This window comes from Gadus macrocephalus, chromosome 8 (genome assembly GCF_031168955.1).
Source record: "Gadus macrocephalus chromosome 8, ASM3116895v1".
NCBI classification, from domain to species: Eukaryota; Metazoa; Chordata; class Actinopteri; order Gadiformes; family Gadidae; genus Gadus; species Gadus macrocephalus.
The window spans coordinates 14,445,690-14,461,555 of NC_082389.1; the positions used below are offsets into that span (position 1 = coordinate 14,445,690).

General features: G+C 42.5%; 2 protein-coding genes across 8 annotated transcripts; one reads left to right on the plus strand and one right to left on the minus strand.

Moving 5' to 3' along the window:
• Positions 1-963: 963 nt before the first annotated feature.
• On the minus strand, positions 964-7,921 carry LOC132463272 (outer dense fiber protein 2-like). Of its 7 annotated transcripts, none has more exons than XM_060059315.1 (17): positions 7,765-7,921; positions 7,242-7,361; positions 6,981-7,107; positions 6,707-6,838; positions 6,524-6,598; positions 6,012-6,083; positions 5,564-5,680; positions 4,986-5,171; positions 4,739-4,848; positions 4,452-4,587; positions 4,060-4,170; positions 3,858-3,962; positions 3,201-3,359; positions 2,685-2,785; positions 2,210-2,372; positions 1,656-1,781; positions 964-1,499 (listed from the first exon to the last, which is right to left on the minus strand). In XM_060059315.1, the coding sequence occupies exons 1-17, from the start codon at positions 7,794-7,796 to the stop codon at positions 1,329-1,331; spliced, it is 2,043 nt and encodes a 680-aa protein (XP_059915298.1). In that variant the 5' UTR covers positions 7,797-7,921; the 3' UTR covers positions 964-1,328. The 7 variants fall into 7 exon arrangements, 6 of the variants coding, with proteins under 6 accessions (XP_059915298.1, XP_059915296.1, XP_059915295.1 ...); XM_060059313.1 differs by having other exon boundaries at positions 6,981-7,116; XM_060059312.1 differs by having other exon boundaries at positions 7,242-7,423; positions 7,765-7,905.
• An 85-nt stretch (positions 7,922-8,006) lies between these two features.
• ift22 (intraflagellar transport 22 homolog (Chlamydomonas)) lies at positions 8,007-10,732 on the plus strand. Its single transcript, XM_060059357.1, has 5 exons — positions 8,007-8,243; positions 8,390-8,472; positions 8,622-8,708; positions 8,803-9,005; positions 9,634-10,732. Exons 1-5 carry the CDS (start codon positions 8,205-8,207, stop codon positions 9,780-9,782), a joined length of 561 nt encoding a protein of 186 aa, XP_059915340.1. The 5' UTR covers positions 8,007-8,204; the 3' UTR covers positions 9,783-10,732.
• Positions 10,733-15,866: the final 5,134 nt, after the last annotated feature.

Genomic DNA, 15,866 nt, shown 5'->3' on the forward strand with positions numbered 1-15,866 from the left:
AAAAATCTCCCTCTGGATAAATAAAGTATTATCTTATCTTAAACGGATGTGGGCGACCACACAAATCCATAATGACCCAAGGTACAGGATGGGTCCCCTAGCCATTAATACTATTAAACCATCATTAAACCCAACAAAACGGTGGAGGACCAAACTGATTCCAAGGGTGTAATCAGACACAACTTCAAAGGCCAAGAACAAGCGCAGAAGAGCCAGGCCAGTGGGGTGTACGCACAGAGAATGAAACGATTCCCATGCCCTCGACGGGAACGCACAATAAACATGGAGAGGGCTGTTGCTTTCTCCGGGGCATACACGCGTTTGGTATGAGACTACGTCCAAGAGAACACAAGTCTTTTTGGTGCCTTTGATAATCGAACAAAGATGGAAGCAAAAGCCAGCCTTAGTAAACATCCCACAGAACAGAAGTCTTGTAAACGCTAACCCAACTGCCATTCTGATTGTGATTGATCATTTTCCCTTTGCCAGCATTCAACATTAACCAGCACATTCACAGACATAATTTAATAAGTTGATGCATACATATTTTTTATAACATGTTGTGCTGCTTTTAACTTCATCAAGCCGGTCATTTGTTGTGATTCAACTGCTGTGCCTTGCTAATGACAAACAAAAAGTTTTGTCATACAGCAATGGCTCATAAAGAATAGCTGATATGCAGGACCACGAGGGATGCAACAATTTTCTCTATCCGTGGGACTTCAGTTTTGATATTGTCATCTGCTGTGTAAAGCTCATCTTATGTAAGAGGTATGAGACTTTCTTGCCAACGCAGGCAAGGCAAGCTTGTGTGATTTGATATTTACACAGTGGATACTGGTACTCAACCAGATAAAGAGGAACCTTTCTACATAAGCACAAGACTCAGAAACAAGCATCGCATTGTTCTATTAGATGTAAAGCTTTACTGGTAGGCCAGGTGTGAGAGACGGGGGATGAACATAATGCATACACAGAGCTTTATTGTATATATATACAGACTGAAACCAGCCAGGTGATGATGTCTTCCTAGTGTTGCATATCATAGAAAACACATGTTTTTGCCTAGGGGGAAAGAACCAAAACAGGCTCAACATATTTTAGGATCACATGTCTTCCCTCGTGCCCTTTTGATAAAAAAACACAGCGAAGACAAAGAACAAAGACAATTACTATGTGGAATGTCTGCTTAAACTCCAATAAATAGAATAAAGAGTACTTGCACTCCCCCTGTCAGTTGAGAAACAATGGGATTTGTCAAAATAATCAAAACACCAAATTACTTTGTTTGTCTTTGCACAAATTGTTTCATCCTGAAAGAAAGCTTGTTACTTAAGAAAGTATGAATGATAGCTCGACAGCTGAACTCCTTCATCAAACATTGTGGCGTAAGAGTTTTTCAGGAAATCCACATAGCTCTGAATGCTTTGTTTGTGGCTCTCTGATTGGTCCAGGCTCCGCTGAAGGTCTTTCAGACGCACTTCAAACTTGTTCTCAGTCTGCAAGAAGGAATAAAGACACAATAATATAAATCACTTCATCACACATAAAACTGATTCTTTGAGGAGTCATACTTATTTGGAGACTGAGTCAAAGAAGTTTAAGTATCTCATAAACAGTACCATAATATCTTAGTGCAGAGGTGGTTTACTCACAGAGAGCATGCTCTGTCGAAGGAGCTTTAACTCTGAGTCCCTCCGGCCCTTATCAGCCTCCAGCTCCTTGATCTTGGTCTGAAGAGCATCCTCTCTGCTCACAGCCTTTCCCTTCACATGGCTGACCTGGCCAAAGAGGTGGGATGGGGAGACGTATATTTAAAATATACATATATGAGCTCCAGACAGTCTATGTGTTTAGACTGTTTTTGCACAAATCGCGAATAAAAAAACCTTTGACTTTTGACCTTTGTACTATTACACTAGGAAGGTACTATTACTGACTTTGAGGAGACTGGGGCAGGATAGTCTAGTGGTTAGGGGTTTGACTCCCAGCTCTTCTTGGTTTGAATCCCAACGTCTGCAGTCTACTTGTAGGCATCCATGAGGAAGGGGCATGCCCACCTAGCTCCTCATTAACCCCATGCACCTGAATTCAATGTAAGCCGCTTTCGATAAGAGCATACAAACCGTGGGGATCAAACCTGAATCTATAGAGAGATTGCCTAATATTCCAACGCTTTTTAACGTCTCAACACGTTCAGAGGCCCAACCTGTTGTGCGACGTGGGACATGGCGGCCTCCAGCTGTGTGCTGAGGGCGTGGCACTCTGCAGAGCGCTGATCCAGCTGCCTGCTGCCGTAGCTCAGAGCCTCGTCCTGACCTGCCAGCCTCCGCACCAGACCCACGTTCTCCTGGTGCTGTACCTCCATCTCCCTGCACACACACACACACATGGACAGAGACAGACACACACACACAAATATATAATCGTCCACATACAGACATACGCGCACACAAACACACACGCACACACACACACACAGACAAATACATAAACGTCCACACACACACACACACACACACACACACACACACACACACACACACACACACACACACACACACACACACACACACACACACAGCTTAATCTGTTTCTAAAATTCAAGTCAAAACTAGATTTTTGACTTGAATAGGTTATAACTAGGTTATAATTGGAATAATAGAGATGATGAGATGTCTTACTTTTCAAGAGAGGTAATTTGTTCTTCAAGCTGAGCGTTTGCCTCCTGAATGGAGTTCCTCATGTCTCCAGAAGTTTTCAGCCGCTCGCTTTGACTGTCCAGCTGTTGAAGAAAGAAAAATTCGGTGGAAATTATTCATTATTATTGATCGTATGGATGGATCACAAGTCACGTGCAAACACAGTGATCGGTCAACCACAACACTGCAAACAGAACACGGCCAATCACAGTCACTATGTTGGAGTTTGCCTACAAGGGGTTTGACATATTGAGCACACTTTTGATTCCCTATCACCACACTGGGAAGAAACATCTAAAAAACATCATAGCAAACCACAGCAGAAACAGCAAACCAGGAGCTAGCTACTGAGAGAGACTGAGGCTACAGGCCATAGTGTCACTCTGCTGCCCCCTGCTGGTCGGAGACAGCACACTGGCCATTTATTACACATCCTCGCCAGTTCCTCCTTCTTCTAGTCACATGCTAGTGATGCTACTGCTGTACAACAATGCACACCTGAACCTGCAGTAGCCTAACGGACTCTGACTTCTCTGCGCTTCTCTTCTGGGAGCGCCCCAGGTTCTCCTGGCACTGGGAGAGGCTCTGCTCGGCGGCCTCCAGTAACTCAGGGTAAACCTCCAGCTCCTGCACCCGCCTCAGCAGCCCCCTCCTCGCCTGCAGTCCACACCACCAGGACAGCGGCAGGAGGCGTGTGTGTGTGTGTGGGTGTGTGGGGGGGGGGGGGAGAAGGGAAAAGCCAGGGGGTAGGACACATGATTAATGAATGTGCAAACCCGGATGGTGAGCTTGAGGTTATTCTGACAGCGTGATCCGTCCTCAGACCCAATAGACGATCGCTGGGGGGTCCGTAGAGATGGTTGGAGAATTTGTTTGGGGAGCGTTATGAATTTGGTGTGGAAGGGCCCTGGCAGGCTGCATATGTTACATTATGTAAAACTGTGTGTCATCGGTCAAGAACAAGGGCAAACAAGGAAGACAATATCCGGTTAGCAGCAAGAAGCTGTACCTATTGGGGTTAAATACTCACAAATCAAAGAAAATACTATTGAGAAACGCAAAAAATTCTAAAAAATTAAGAACTACTGAAATAAGTACATAATAAATAGTACTAATATTGTGAACAATTGGTGTATGTAGGGACTTTGCGGTTACCTTTTCAACTTCTTCATCCTTTCTACCTCGTTCGCCCTCCGTCTCTCTGACCAGGCTCTGATACTTTATCCTAAGATCATCAACCTCGGTTTGTAATGCTGCCACCTAGAGAATAAGCCCAACGTCACAAGTCGTTTTCCGTTAAATTGTAAATAGATAAAAAATTCGGTATAGTATACATAAAATAAATAAAGTGGAGTGCCTGGCTTTGGTGCCGTTGTGTCTGGTGCTGCCTCTCCTCAGAGAGCAGACTCTGCTCTGTCTGGGCAGCCTCACACTGAGACAGCTGCTGCTCGCACACAGATATCGACTCCTGAAATCACAACCCATACCCATGGTTAATGACATTCATTTCAATGCAATTAAACCAGGTCAATGCTATTATCATTCTTAAATAGCTTCAAAAGTAATAACATCAATTCAACTCGATAACCAACCATGTGGTCAAGTTGTTAGTGTCACAAAAATAATTTGTTTTCCAAAGAAGGTCGGTATTTCCTCTAACATTAATGGCAGTAGTGACGTAATTATTTAAAATATACACTTGTATCTTTTATCTCCTATAACTAGAGCAAAAAGGGTTGGAAACTATACCTTTATCCTTGCGTTGTCACTGTTAAGTGCTCTGTTTTCCACTGACAGTCTCTCAACTCTCTCCATGGCTGTAAGGTTAGCTGTAGTGAGTTCATCCCTCTCTCTCTGGAGCCTAGCGGTCAAATCATTGGTATTGCTGCATCAGAGAAACACATTTTAAACCATGTTAGCATTGCTTGTGACTGCCTCCATCGATATACCATCAATACAATTCCTTGATTCCATTTGACATTGGAAAATACAATTTATACACAGACAGACACACTATGTGTGACCACATCACCCACCATTTTAATAGTTCTATCTGACTGACCAGCCCATGCTGATCCTCAGACTGCTGTTCCTGTTGTAACCTCCATGAGTCTCTCTCAGAAAGAGCTCTGGCCAGCTGGACTTCCTGAAAGCCGCGGAATAAAACGTTTTATTGTGGAACATAACCAATAAATTAGAGTAACTATATTCAGAGTGAGGAACTTAGTCGGAAAAAGAGAAGGGAAGAAATACACCGATTTAAAAGCACTCTTTCCAGCGTACCTTCTCTTTGAGCTGAGCGTAGCATTTGTCGACGGCCGCCTCGAACCTCTTGGCTCTCTGTTTCTGGGCGTGCGTGGCCTTTATGAGGGCTTCCTTGTCCTGCGCCATCTTGACAGACTGAGCAGTGATGGCCGCCTTCAGGTCCTCCATCTGCATCTTCTGCTCTGTCAGCGTTCTCTCCAGCGCCTAAAACCAACACCGGTTAAGACATTCCACAGTGGGACACACTGACGTACTGTACTCACGAAGGGCAAAGGAGCTATAAACACACACTGCTTTAGAACGCAGGATAGTATGCAGGCTCGTGCCTGGATGCTCGACCCCCAGGCGAAAAGGTAGGGAGCTCGATGCCCCATGTTCTCAGTCAAACCATCCCAGCATGACCTAGCGACACCCTTCCTGCTCCTCACTTACATGTTGTGGATAAATGCATCTGCTAACTTACTAAACATGAATAGTGTGCTGGACACTGATCGCTGTTATGGATGGGGATCAAACCAGCAACAAGCCGACCTGAGCTGGCGCCGCTGGCCCTTGATAGTGCACCATTAGTGGGGGACCCACAGGGGAGGGCTCACCCTCAGTTGGGCGGTCAGACGGTTGTTCTCCGCCTCTTTGAGGTGCAGCTGGCCCTGCAGGCGAGCCCGGGTGGTCTCCGCCGTCCTACCGGCCTGAAGCGCAGTCTCTGTGCTCTCCTGGGATATCAAGAAGCACATTGATAGGTTATTACAAATATCTGTATATGTGTCTATGTAGAGTTTACAGTTTCTTTTGATTTGCAAACTGTTGTCAATTAAGACAGCGGTTACATTTTATTTGAAAATCCAATCAAAGACATTGTGTGCATTGGCAGGCGTTGTTTCTTGTTTTAACCTTGTGCTGTGAAATGTATATGTACTGCATCTATTATTCCTATCGTTATGTTGACCGGTGGAGCACTTTTGGACAATTGCTCTGAACAGGTGCTTTATAAAAACTTAACTTATTTACTTCTTTACTTCCAATATATCCTATATGCTAAAGTACCTGTTCTTTCCTCCGTAGAGACATCAGTTCACCAAGTTGGTTCTCTGTGTTGTTCAAGTCTCTCTTCAAATTCTAGTGGAGAAGAGAAAGGACAAATGCAAGCACTTTTTGGAGAGCAACTCATATCTTGCAGTATAATTGGACAAATATATAGAGTACTTGCACGGCGATGCCTTTGCGTTACACAATCTGTCAGAGATTCAATGTTTGAAGAAGAACTTTTAGGAAGAAAAAAACCGGATGTTTGATAATAATAATTGTAAAGACGGATTCTGCAGAAGAATGTACAGTACGGAGTTGAAGGTTCTTTGAGACAACTTAAAAAAGTCTACTCAGCACAAGGTTAGCCAGCATCTGCCATTTACCGATCCGACAAAGATTTGTACTGGCTTTGCCCTTGAAGCTTTTCAACCGACCGCTGAACTCACACATCACAACTGATTGCTATCGTTGCTGAAGTATGTGGTAGTGAGGCCTTTTTATTCTATTTACAAAAGTGGCCCAATACTCACCACATTGTCACTCTCAGCCTGTGTTATCTTATTCAGCAAGATGTCAATCTGCTTGTCAGTAGCGAGTCGATCAGCCTAAAAAAATAAAAAAAATACACAAATGCAAATGAGCTATAGATTGGACTGGTAGGGTACAATCCTCCAAGCAATGCCCCTACATTGAGGAAAGGCCCTGCAACACACCTCTGCTTCCTGAAGCCTCTTCAGTTTTTGTCGAACTGATCTATTTATTCTTTTAAAGGCCTCCAACTTTTCCAGCAAAAGGCCTCGCTGCCTGGAAACCTGCCGCGTGTCGGTGACAGACAGATGGGATTCCTAAACCGGAATGGAGAATAAAGAAATCTATGAAGATATTCAAATAGTGAAATATAAATAGTCAGCAAATGCTTGGCTCTACATACGTTAAATATATTTTGGGGTTTGTCTGCAGCAGTAAAAAAACGAATAGAAAACATGCCTCAAATTCATCATCCATGGTGTCTTTGAAAGACACAAGTTGTACGGCGGCATTGTTGGCTGCTGCTTCAGCCTCCAGCAACGTTTTCATCAGCTGACTCTGGTCTCGTTCAGCAAAATCTACTCTACTAAATAGACTAAATAAGGGTGGGGAAAAACTTCAGTTTGTTAGTGTTATTAGAAGATTTGATTGAAAATAATAAGTATTCTGCTGCAGATGATATGATTGATTCCATTATGTATTCTCTATTGATCACTTTACCAGTAGTTGTCATCGACTGGCGTTCTCCTATAGGGACTGCTGTGTTTAGGCAGCTTCCTTTCTGACTCTTTAGATGCCTCCAGTTCACCATAGCATAACGTGAGATCATCCCTGGTAGAGCTGAAACCAAGGGTGGATTCTGTGCGATTGTCTGCAGACATCCTTGTTATTGCTCAAGGGGGCTACGGACGACAAGAGGCACGAAGAGCATATCTGCATCAAAATGCGTGTAGATACTGTGCATAACAGGACTCTTAGTACATTACTCATTTCATGTATTGATGAAAGGTCTAGTATGGGTCGTCAAGTAAGTCAATAGCATTGCTCCTTGGCAACCCGTAGCAGCCATGCGTGGAACGTCCTGGATTAAGCAGGCGACTATAATTAGCTAGATTAGATGCAGTAAATTTGTGTAAAACATTAATTGCACTAACACTAGCACATTTTATGCCACGTGGTAAGTATTATGTGCCATACATAACTCAATATTGAAAATTCGCGTAATGAGCTGTTTATCAGTTACCTTCGACTATGCAATCCTGTCAATCCTGACATTTTCACTTATCGCCTCTTCTTGCAAGATCAGAAGGATTGGTTGGTCTTCAGGAGACGTCAACAAACCAACGCCGATGGACCAAGCGTAGTTTCTGGGCCTTGATTGGTTCCCTACATGCCACGTGGGCGACTCTTACCTGCGATTGGCTATGGCTAACGCGTCGGTCGTGGAAACCATAGAAACCAACTGAAGCTTGCAATGAATGCTATGCTAATGCTAAGCATAGCTTGCTATGTTTTCATAGTCGATCGCTTCCGGACAGCTACAGCTACAGCGTTAGAAGTAACCACCTGTTCGCATTGAGTAAAGCATATAAAACGATCAGTCTACTAGTTCGCTTTGCTGTAAAACAAAGCAGGCAAGCTAATTTATGCGCTACTTGTCACTTCTTGCGTTATTTTCCTGCAATGTTCAAAGCAAAAATCCTTCTCATTGGACCCACTGAGGTAGGTACACGGATTCGTCGCATGTTTTCATTGCTTCGTAGACATCCATCCTTTATATAAATGTTCTAGGCACTATAACAAGCGAAGCAATGTATTGGCTTTTCTCCATTCTCTTCATTCTCACCTTCGACCTTCAATTATTTCAGAGTGGGAAAACGGTCCTCGCAAATTTCCTCTCCGACACAACGGAAACGGTGGGAGGTGAATACAGTCCCACACAAGGAGTCAGGTAGAGTTGCTAAAGTCCATAGGGAGAGTGCACTGAGATGTCATTTTAACACAATATCTTGTCCACCACAACATCACACAGCTGAGAATTACCAAGTGGGTCTTGAAAGCCAAGCATGTCCCCAGCTATTAACATTCTGTTGTTTCAAGGATCCTGGAATTTGAATCCCAAAATCAAGGCAGCGGTGACAAATCAACATGTGATGTGGAGCTGTGGGACTGCGCAGGGGACTTCAAGTAAGAGCAAGCACCCCAAAAGGCTTCGCACGTGACATGTCTGAGGTGTCCCAGTTTAACAGTTTGCCCGACGATAACCATTCTGTCTGGACAGATTTGAGTCATGCTGGCCGGCGTTAATGAAGGACTCCAACGGTGTGGTGATCGTCTTCAACCCGGACGTCCCCAGCCACCTGAAAGAGATCGAGACATGGCACGCCATGTTCATCGCCCCCCAGGGCCTGCAGGACGCCCAGTGCCTGCTGATATCACACCACAAGCCTGGCAGTGGAGACAGCGATGATCGCCTCCCTCTGGGTAATACGATAGTAGTAGTAATAATAATAAGAATAATAATAATGAATTTGATCCAAAAGGCGCCTTTCATGGCTCTCAAGGAGACCGTATATTAGAAAAACAGATATACAATCAGAAACGGATACACAAGAAACAATATAAATAAAAACATTTCAACTAAAGTGGACAATGGGTGATGGTGATGTGGGAAGGGAAGATCAGGTACGCAGATTTGAAAAGGTGAGTTTTGAGCTTTGATTAAAACTGGGGTATGGAGTCAGTGTTGCGGATGTCAGGGGGTAGTGATATTGATAACTAATAAGGCAGTTTCCTTTCTTACTCTTTGGATGCATCCAGGTCGCCATAGCTTAACGTGAGACCCCTTGTATAGCTGAATCCAAGGGTGGATTCTGTGCGATTTCTCTGCAGACATTGTTGTTATCGTTCCAAGGGGCTAGGAGGATGAATACGAAGAGTATATGAACATCCAAATGCTTGTAGATACTGCGAATAGCATGACTCTTAATTACATGGCTCGTGAATTATTGCTGAAAGGTCTAGCATGGGTCGTCAAGTACTAAACCTTTTGGAGAATAGTATACACAGCAATCCGCTGGGGTCTGACAACTCCCGTTTCTTTCCAATGCAGCCGCCCATCTGAGCAGACTGCCCCTCATCCACTCTAACCTGGAGGACGAGCCTGAGGAGGTGAGGCAAGCGTTCCACAGATACCTGGGAAACATTGTGACCACGCTGTCCGAAAGTAGAGAGCGGGAGGAGATGTCTATCATTACGTAGCCGTCCACCTTAATGTTAATATTGCTGGTCAGCTATGTGTCTTTGCCTCTAATTCATGAATAGTTGTAAAGGTTACAGCCTATTTGATTTGTTGATCAAAGTAAAGCTTTGTTTATGTTATTGTTTTTATGTTTTATTACATTGGTATAAGTTAAAATGCTCATCTACTCTTAAATGCAAAGGTTGTTAGCGCCTTGTGAGTACATTTTATCGACGGAGACAACTGTATATTGTAAAATCTATGGATGAAATGAAAATCAGTTGATTGGAATTTTTCTGTCAAGCAAAGTAGCATATAATGTTCTGAAGAAAATAAACCATTCACATTTCATACTTCATGTCTAATTTACCTCCTTTGCATCAAAGCATTTCATATAATTTTTGAATTAAATAGAATTCTATTTAATCAACCATTACCTCAATTCTCTTGGTAACACATCTTGCATGCTGACAGTGTCTTTCAATATCTTTCAAAGTATTAAAAACAAGATGAAGTGAAGTTATTCTGTTTCCCAAAACACACAATTTAAAACCCTAACATTATCAGAAACGGATCACAAAGATGCACTTGAACAGCTTTTTGGGAATGTCTTAATCTGCCAAATGGATCTAGTCACAAAAGACATCAAAGATGGAGACTGACTTGAGGGGTTGCAAAATGGACAAAGTGTTGTCAATTTAAAAACATTCATGCAGCTCTGTGTTTAGATATCAATGGGATCTTACCTTTGCATTTCCACAAGGTAAATGGCATGAAATTATAATTTACAAGCGGGCTCAACGATGAAGCGGGCTTCATCGTTTAATGCTCACGCTACTTGTGTTTTTCTTATACTTTTACTTTCTCTTATATTGCACTGTTAGAGGAGCCCAAGACTAAAGAATTTCATTGCCAGTGACTGCTCTGTAATTGTTGTGCATATGAAAATAAAAACATCTTGAATCTTGAATTTGTTGTTGCAAATGTAACCAAAGAGTTGGGGATGTCGGCCTGTGTAAAGGCCTGTGACAACTGGTTGAGACTCTGGAAATAGTTTCCAGTGATGTGGTCCAAGAGCCAGAGAACCTCAGATCTGAGGGGTTTGTACGCCTGATCAGGATCAGTGCTGTGTGTGCTTAGACATCTTTCATTAACATGTGTTTTCCTCCTCTTGGCTGTTAATACATGTTCCGACTGGATTCTCACAGATCAAGGCCTTGCAGGTCTATTTGTGCGTTTGTGCTTTGGTGCCAAACGGCTTTATTACTGTTGTATCACGCACAAATGATTCACTGCGCTCTGACTCAGTCTCAAAGTCTTTAAAACAATTACACAAACCACAGTGTAAAACTGAAAAAACACAGAGACAACTGGGAACAGCTTATCCTTCCCCTTTTCACAAATCCAAAGTAATACATGGGGTATAATATAATCCAAATATTAATCCTGCCATTTTAACCGAGTGAGCTTGGCTTTTATTACACAAAAATAGAGAAAACCGAGGACTTTAACGGCAGATTGAAGTCTCAGCTCAGGGGGGCGCTGGAGGACCAAACACGCTTCAACTAACGGGTCAACGTGATCTACAACTGACGATGTCCTTTTGATAAGGGGAAATGAGGTAACACACTTATTCTGATGTCAAAACGGTCAACCATAATTGTCATGGTCGTTATGTCTTTTTCCGACTGCAACGTTGTGTCTATATTTAACAAAGAAAATAAAAATCATCTCACAGCTAATGGAGAAACATACTTTTACACGTCATACTTTGTGTTATTCGACCAACAGTTACACAAGCAATGAAACGGACAAACAGGATGCTCGGAAACACCGTCAAAATTATTATGGTGTCTCTTAGATTGTAATAGCTAGCGCTTTTTGAAATAAACTAGGATACATAACAACTACCCCCCCCCCCCCCCCCCCCCACACACACACACACACACACACACACACACACACACACACACACACACACACACACACACACACACACACACACACACACACACACACACACACACACACACACACACACACACACAAAAGAGCAATGGAAAGAAAGAAGAAAATGGCCAGGTTGAGACTAATTGCCCGACTCTTGTCCCAGGTCCTCTTCCTGAGGTTGACGGTGAGTGTTAGAAGGAAGAAGGGTGAAAAGGGGAATCATTAAGTCTCTGAAGGGACTGTTTTCTACCTCTTATTGACATTGTGCCAGATTGAGGTTTTCCACCTCTCTCATCTCTATTTTCTGTTATCTGACATAACTATCAACGTAACAAAATGGTCCAAAAAATATAAAAAATTCTAAATAGGCTTTATTTATCTGTATGCTTGAATCTTCATCTCTTCCCTAATATCTCCCCCCATTTACCCTATCTTGCATCATTTTCTTAATGCAAAGAAATAAAACAAATATGAGGACCCAACTACAATCCACACATTCAAATGCAACAGCGTGTGTACCCTGCCAAGGCCAGGGACATCCCCAATGAGTCCAACTAAGATAATGGAAGACATTCACATGCTCTACACATACTGAACCCTTTGACCTCCCTTGCATCTTATCACGGAGACAGAACAGTATGTAGGGGCAGTTGTATGTGGTTAATGGCGCTGTGGTAAAGTTATAGTGTGGTCTTAGATCTTTCTTTATCGCCCTGGTCGTTTGGGTGAGGCATGCTGCTACACATCTCAGGATTTCATATGGAACTGTGATTACCCTGCCCCTTATTATATGGTTGGGTGTGGGATGACAGATGATGATGATGTATTTGCTTAGGGTGTGTTACGTCTGTGTGCGTGTGTGTGTGTGTGTGTGAGTCTGTGTGTGTGTGAGTCTGTGTGTGTGTGTATGTGTGTGTGTGTGTGTGTGTACGTGTGTGTGTGTGTGTGTGTGTGTGTGTGTGTGTGTGTGTGTGTGTGTGGGTGTGTGTGTGTGTGTGTGTGTGTGTGTGTGTGTGTGTGTGTGTGTGTTAGGGGTGTGTGAACTCTGAATGCTTCACTGAGAGCATGTGTATGGTCCTGCCCATGCATTTAATATCTGTTTCTTCTTTGTGATGTATACATTTGTTGCAATAAATGCTTCCCTCATCTTTCCCCACTTCAATACATTTAAAATGGTGTTTAAAGCAAATAGCAGTTAATAACCAGAAAATGTATTTCCTGCAGAAAATGCGGTTAGTGCTGTAGTACAAAGTGAGGTTGGAAATATTTTTTAATAAAGCCACATAGACTAAGTCATAAAGAAATGTTAAATGGCTTAAATCAATAGGGGATTTGAACAAAAGTTCAAAAGTCTAATCGAGTAAACAATGTAAACATGCACACCATTTAAGAAAAAGTAAATGGTTGGAAACAAATAAAGTGACCGCTGAACGAAAAGCGCAAAGCACTGCTAACGTCCTCACGCTCCAGTGTCAACGTAAATCAATGAGACCAACTGAAAACGAAGCCGGTATGAAACTTAAACTGTGATTCTGAATAAAGTTTAAATGATATCGAAATTCCGTTTGGATATTATTGAAGATACACGTGTGTAGATTTGTTAAATGGTTTTAATGAAGGTACAATTTGACCAAGTTACGATGTCTTAAGACATTTAAGTGTCAGAATGGGCAGACGGCTTCAATGGGACAAACTGTAGAATATGAAGGTTTGAAACTAAAACTGTGACTCTGAAGAAAGTTTAAATGATATCGAAATTCCGTTTAGATATTATAGAAGATACAAGTGCGTTGTTAAATGGTTTGAACAAAGATAAACGGTTGAAAATTGATTTAGTAACGCATTAGACCTGGGCATTCGAGGCTATAGCCCCGGATCTTTTGGGAATAGCCCCGGATCCCTGTGCCGTCAAAAAATAAATAAAAAATCATAAGAATGATGAAAATAGCCCCAGAGAGTATACTTCTTTGTGGTTGCATTACCAGCAGCCACAGATGCAACATTGTAGCCAGTGAAAACCCAAAATTCTGTCCATTAATGGGCAAATTTAGAATAATTTGTTGCAAAATGTTACAAATTCAACGTCGGTATTCTTTCTTCTCTATGCATAGCGCATCTTGTCGATATTGCTGTTTCGTGCTGCAAGCCTTTTAGTGAGATCAGAGAGTGTTGAGAAGGACAGTAATAAAATATCGATGGATATAAGACGTATAAGTGATATAAGTGAATTCAACCCGGTCCACTTGACATCGGGTAGGTGCATGACAGTGGTACTGGTACCGTAAAACTTCAATAGCCCGGGCTTTTATTTGTTTCAATCACTGAACTTTCCAACAAAACTCTTGCTCAGCAAAGATGGGAAATACTATCAAATGTATTATTTACTGATGATTGATGTGGGATAACAATATTGCGTTTATAAAAGTTCCTTGCAGCGCCGTCCGGCAGCCTGAGCTGTGCAACCGCAACCTCTCACTCACTCAACACAAACAACACATACAATCTGTCAACGTCGCAACCAATTCGATTTTGTCTAGAGGGGAGTAAATGAGCGCCCCCTCCCGAAGTGATACAGTCCAGGTCGGCCTTGAACTGCGATTGGTCAGAAAGCCGTAACAGCTAATGACAACATTGAACTCTCATGCAGGCTCCAACAGATTGACACACAAACACACAGACACACACACACACACACACACACACACACACACACACACACACACACACACACACACACACACACACACACACACACTTTTAAGGAGTTTTTCCACCCGCTCCTTATCCAGCTAGTTTCACGCTTTAAGCACCCAGGCTATTAGTATGCTGCGAGCTGGGGCTCTCATGTTCCCCCCTGCAGTGTATTCCTAGTCCCCTGCCATCCAGTTGTCATACGATTCATGCAGACTGGCTTTGAACGGCTGATTCCATGGATGTACTTTGCGATAGCCTTGATTTCCCGCCGATGTGGCGAAGCTGCATGGTTATGCTGTTGAGAGCTTAAATAAATGGACTATATAAGTTGACTATGAACAATTATTGAAGTTTAACATTTTGTTCAGCAAATTTGACAACTGACAGCTGCAATATTGTAGCCTGTGAAAACCACAAAATTCTGACTTGTACATTTATGGGCAGATTTAGAATAATTTGTTGCAAAATGTTGCAAATTTTATTTTCTATGCATAGCGCATCACGTCGATATTGCTGTTTAGTGCTGCTCTAGTTTGCACAGATTCAGGAGACCCACAGTGAATTAAACCCGGTCCACTTGACATCGGGTAGGCGCATGACAGTGTTTATTTGGCTACAAGCTTTTCTAATGTCTCATTTTGGCTGCTGGTGTTTTTGGTGCACTTTCCTATCCTTAACGTAAACATTAACCTGCTCAGTAGGCCTGCCCCGACTAGAGTCAGACACGACCATTGGTCTTTCCTTACCTTCTCAAACGACGTTACAATTGCATGTTCATCAGCCCGATTTTAAAATTTTCTTGGGGGAGAAACCCCTAAACCCCCATTTTAAAGGGCATCTTCTGTTTTCAATTGCTAGCAACGCTCCTGTAGTTACGTCTTATACAGTTGAAGTACCAGATGACGGCTCTGCCGTCCTCCCATTGACTCCCATGTTAAAAAAAGATAATATTTTTTATAGTAGAATTAATATCTTAAAAAGTATTAAATATTTAAAAAATCTGAAAAGAAGCACGCAATTTCAAGCTATTCTGAATATTTAAATTTTTGAATGGAGCCTCTAGGTGAAGAATTGAGGAAGGAGATAGGTCCCACAGTTTGTAGAGAATAAGAAAGAAAGAAAGAAAGAAAGAAAGAAAGAAAGAAAGAAAGAAAGAAAGAAAGAAAGAAAGAAAGAAAGAAAGAAAGAAAGAAAGAAAGAATAAAACTAATGTAGATAAATAGGTGCTGCATGCAGCACTCCCCTAATTAGTGCAATGAGTAAGCCATGTGTGGCTTTGAGACATGGTGTGTGGGTGCAGTGTTGTTTTGTAAGATACAGCTATTTACAGCTTTGTTTATACGGGGCTGAGGGGAGGCTGGAGGAGCTTAAAAACAAAACAAATCAATCGCATCAACATGTCTTCCCTTTAGCGACACAAGAGGCCAGAATCCACCGCCACTGGCCTGCAGCCGCTGTTC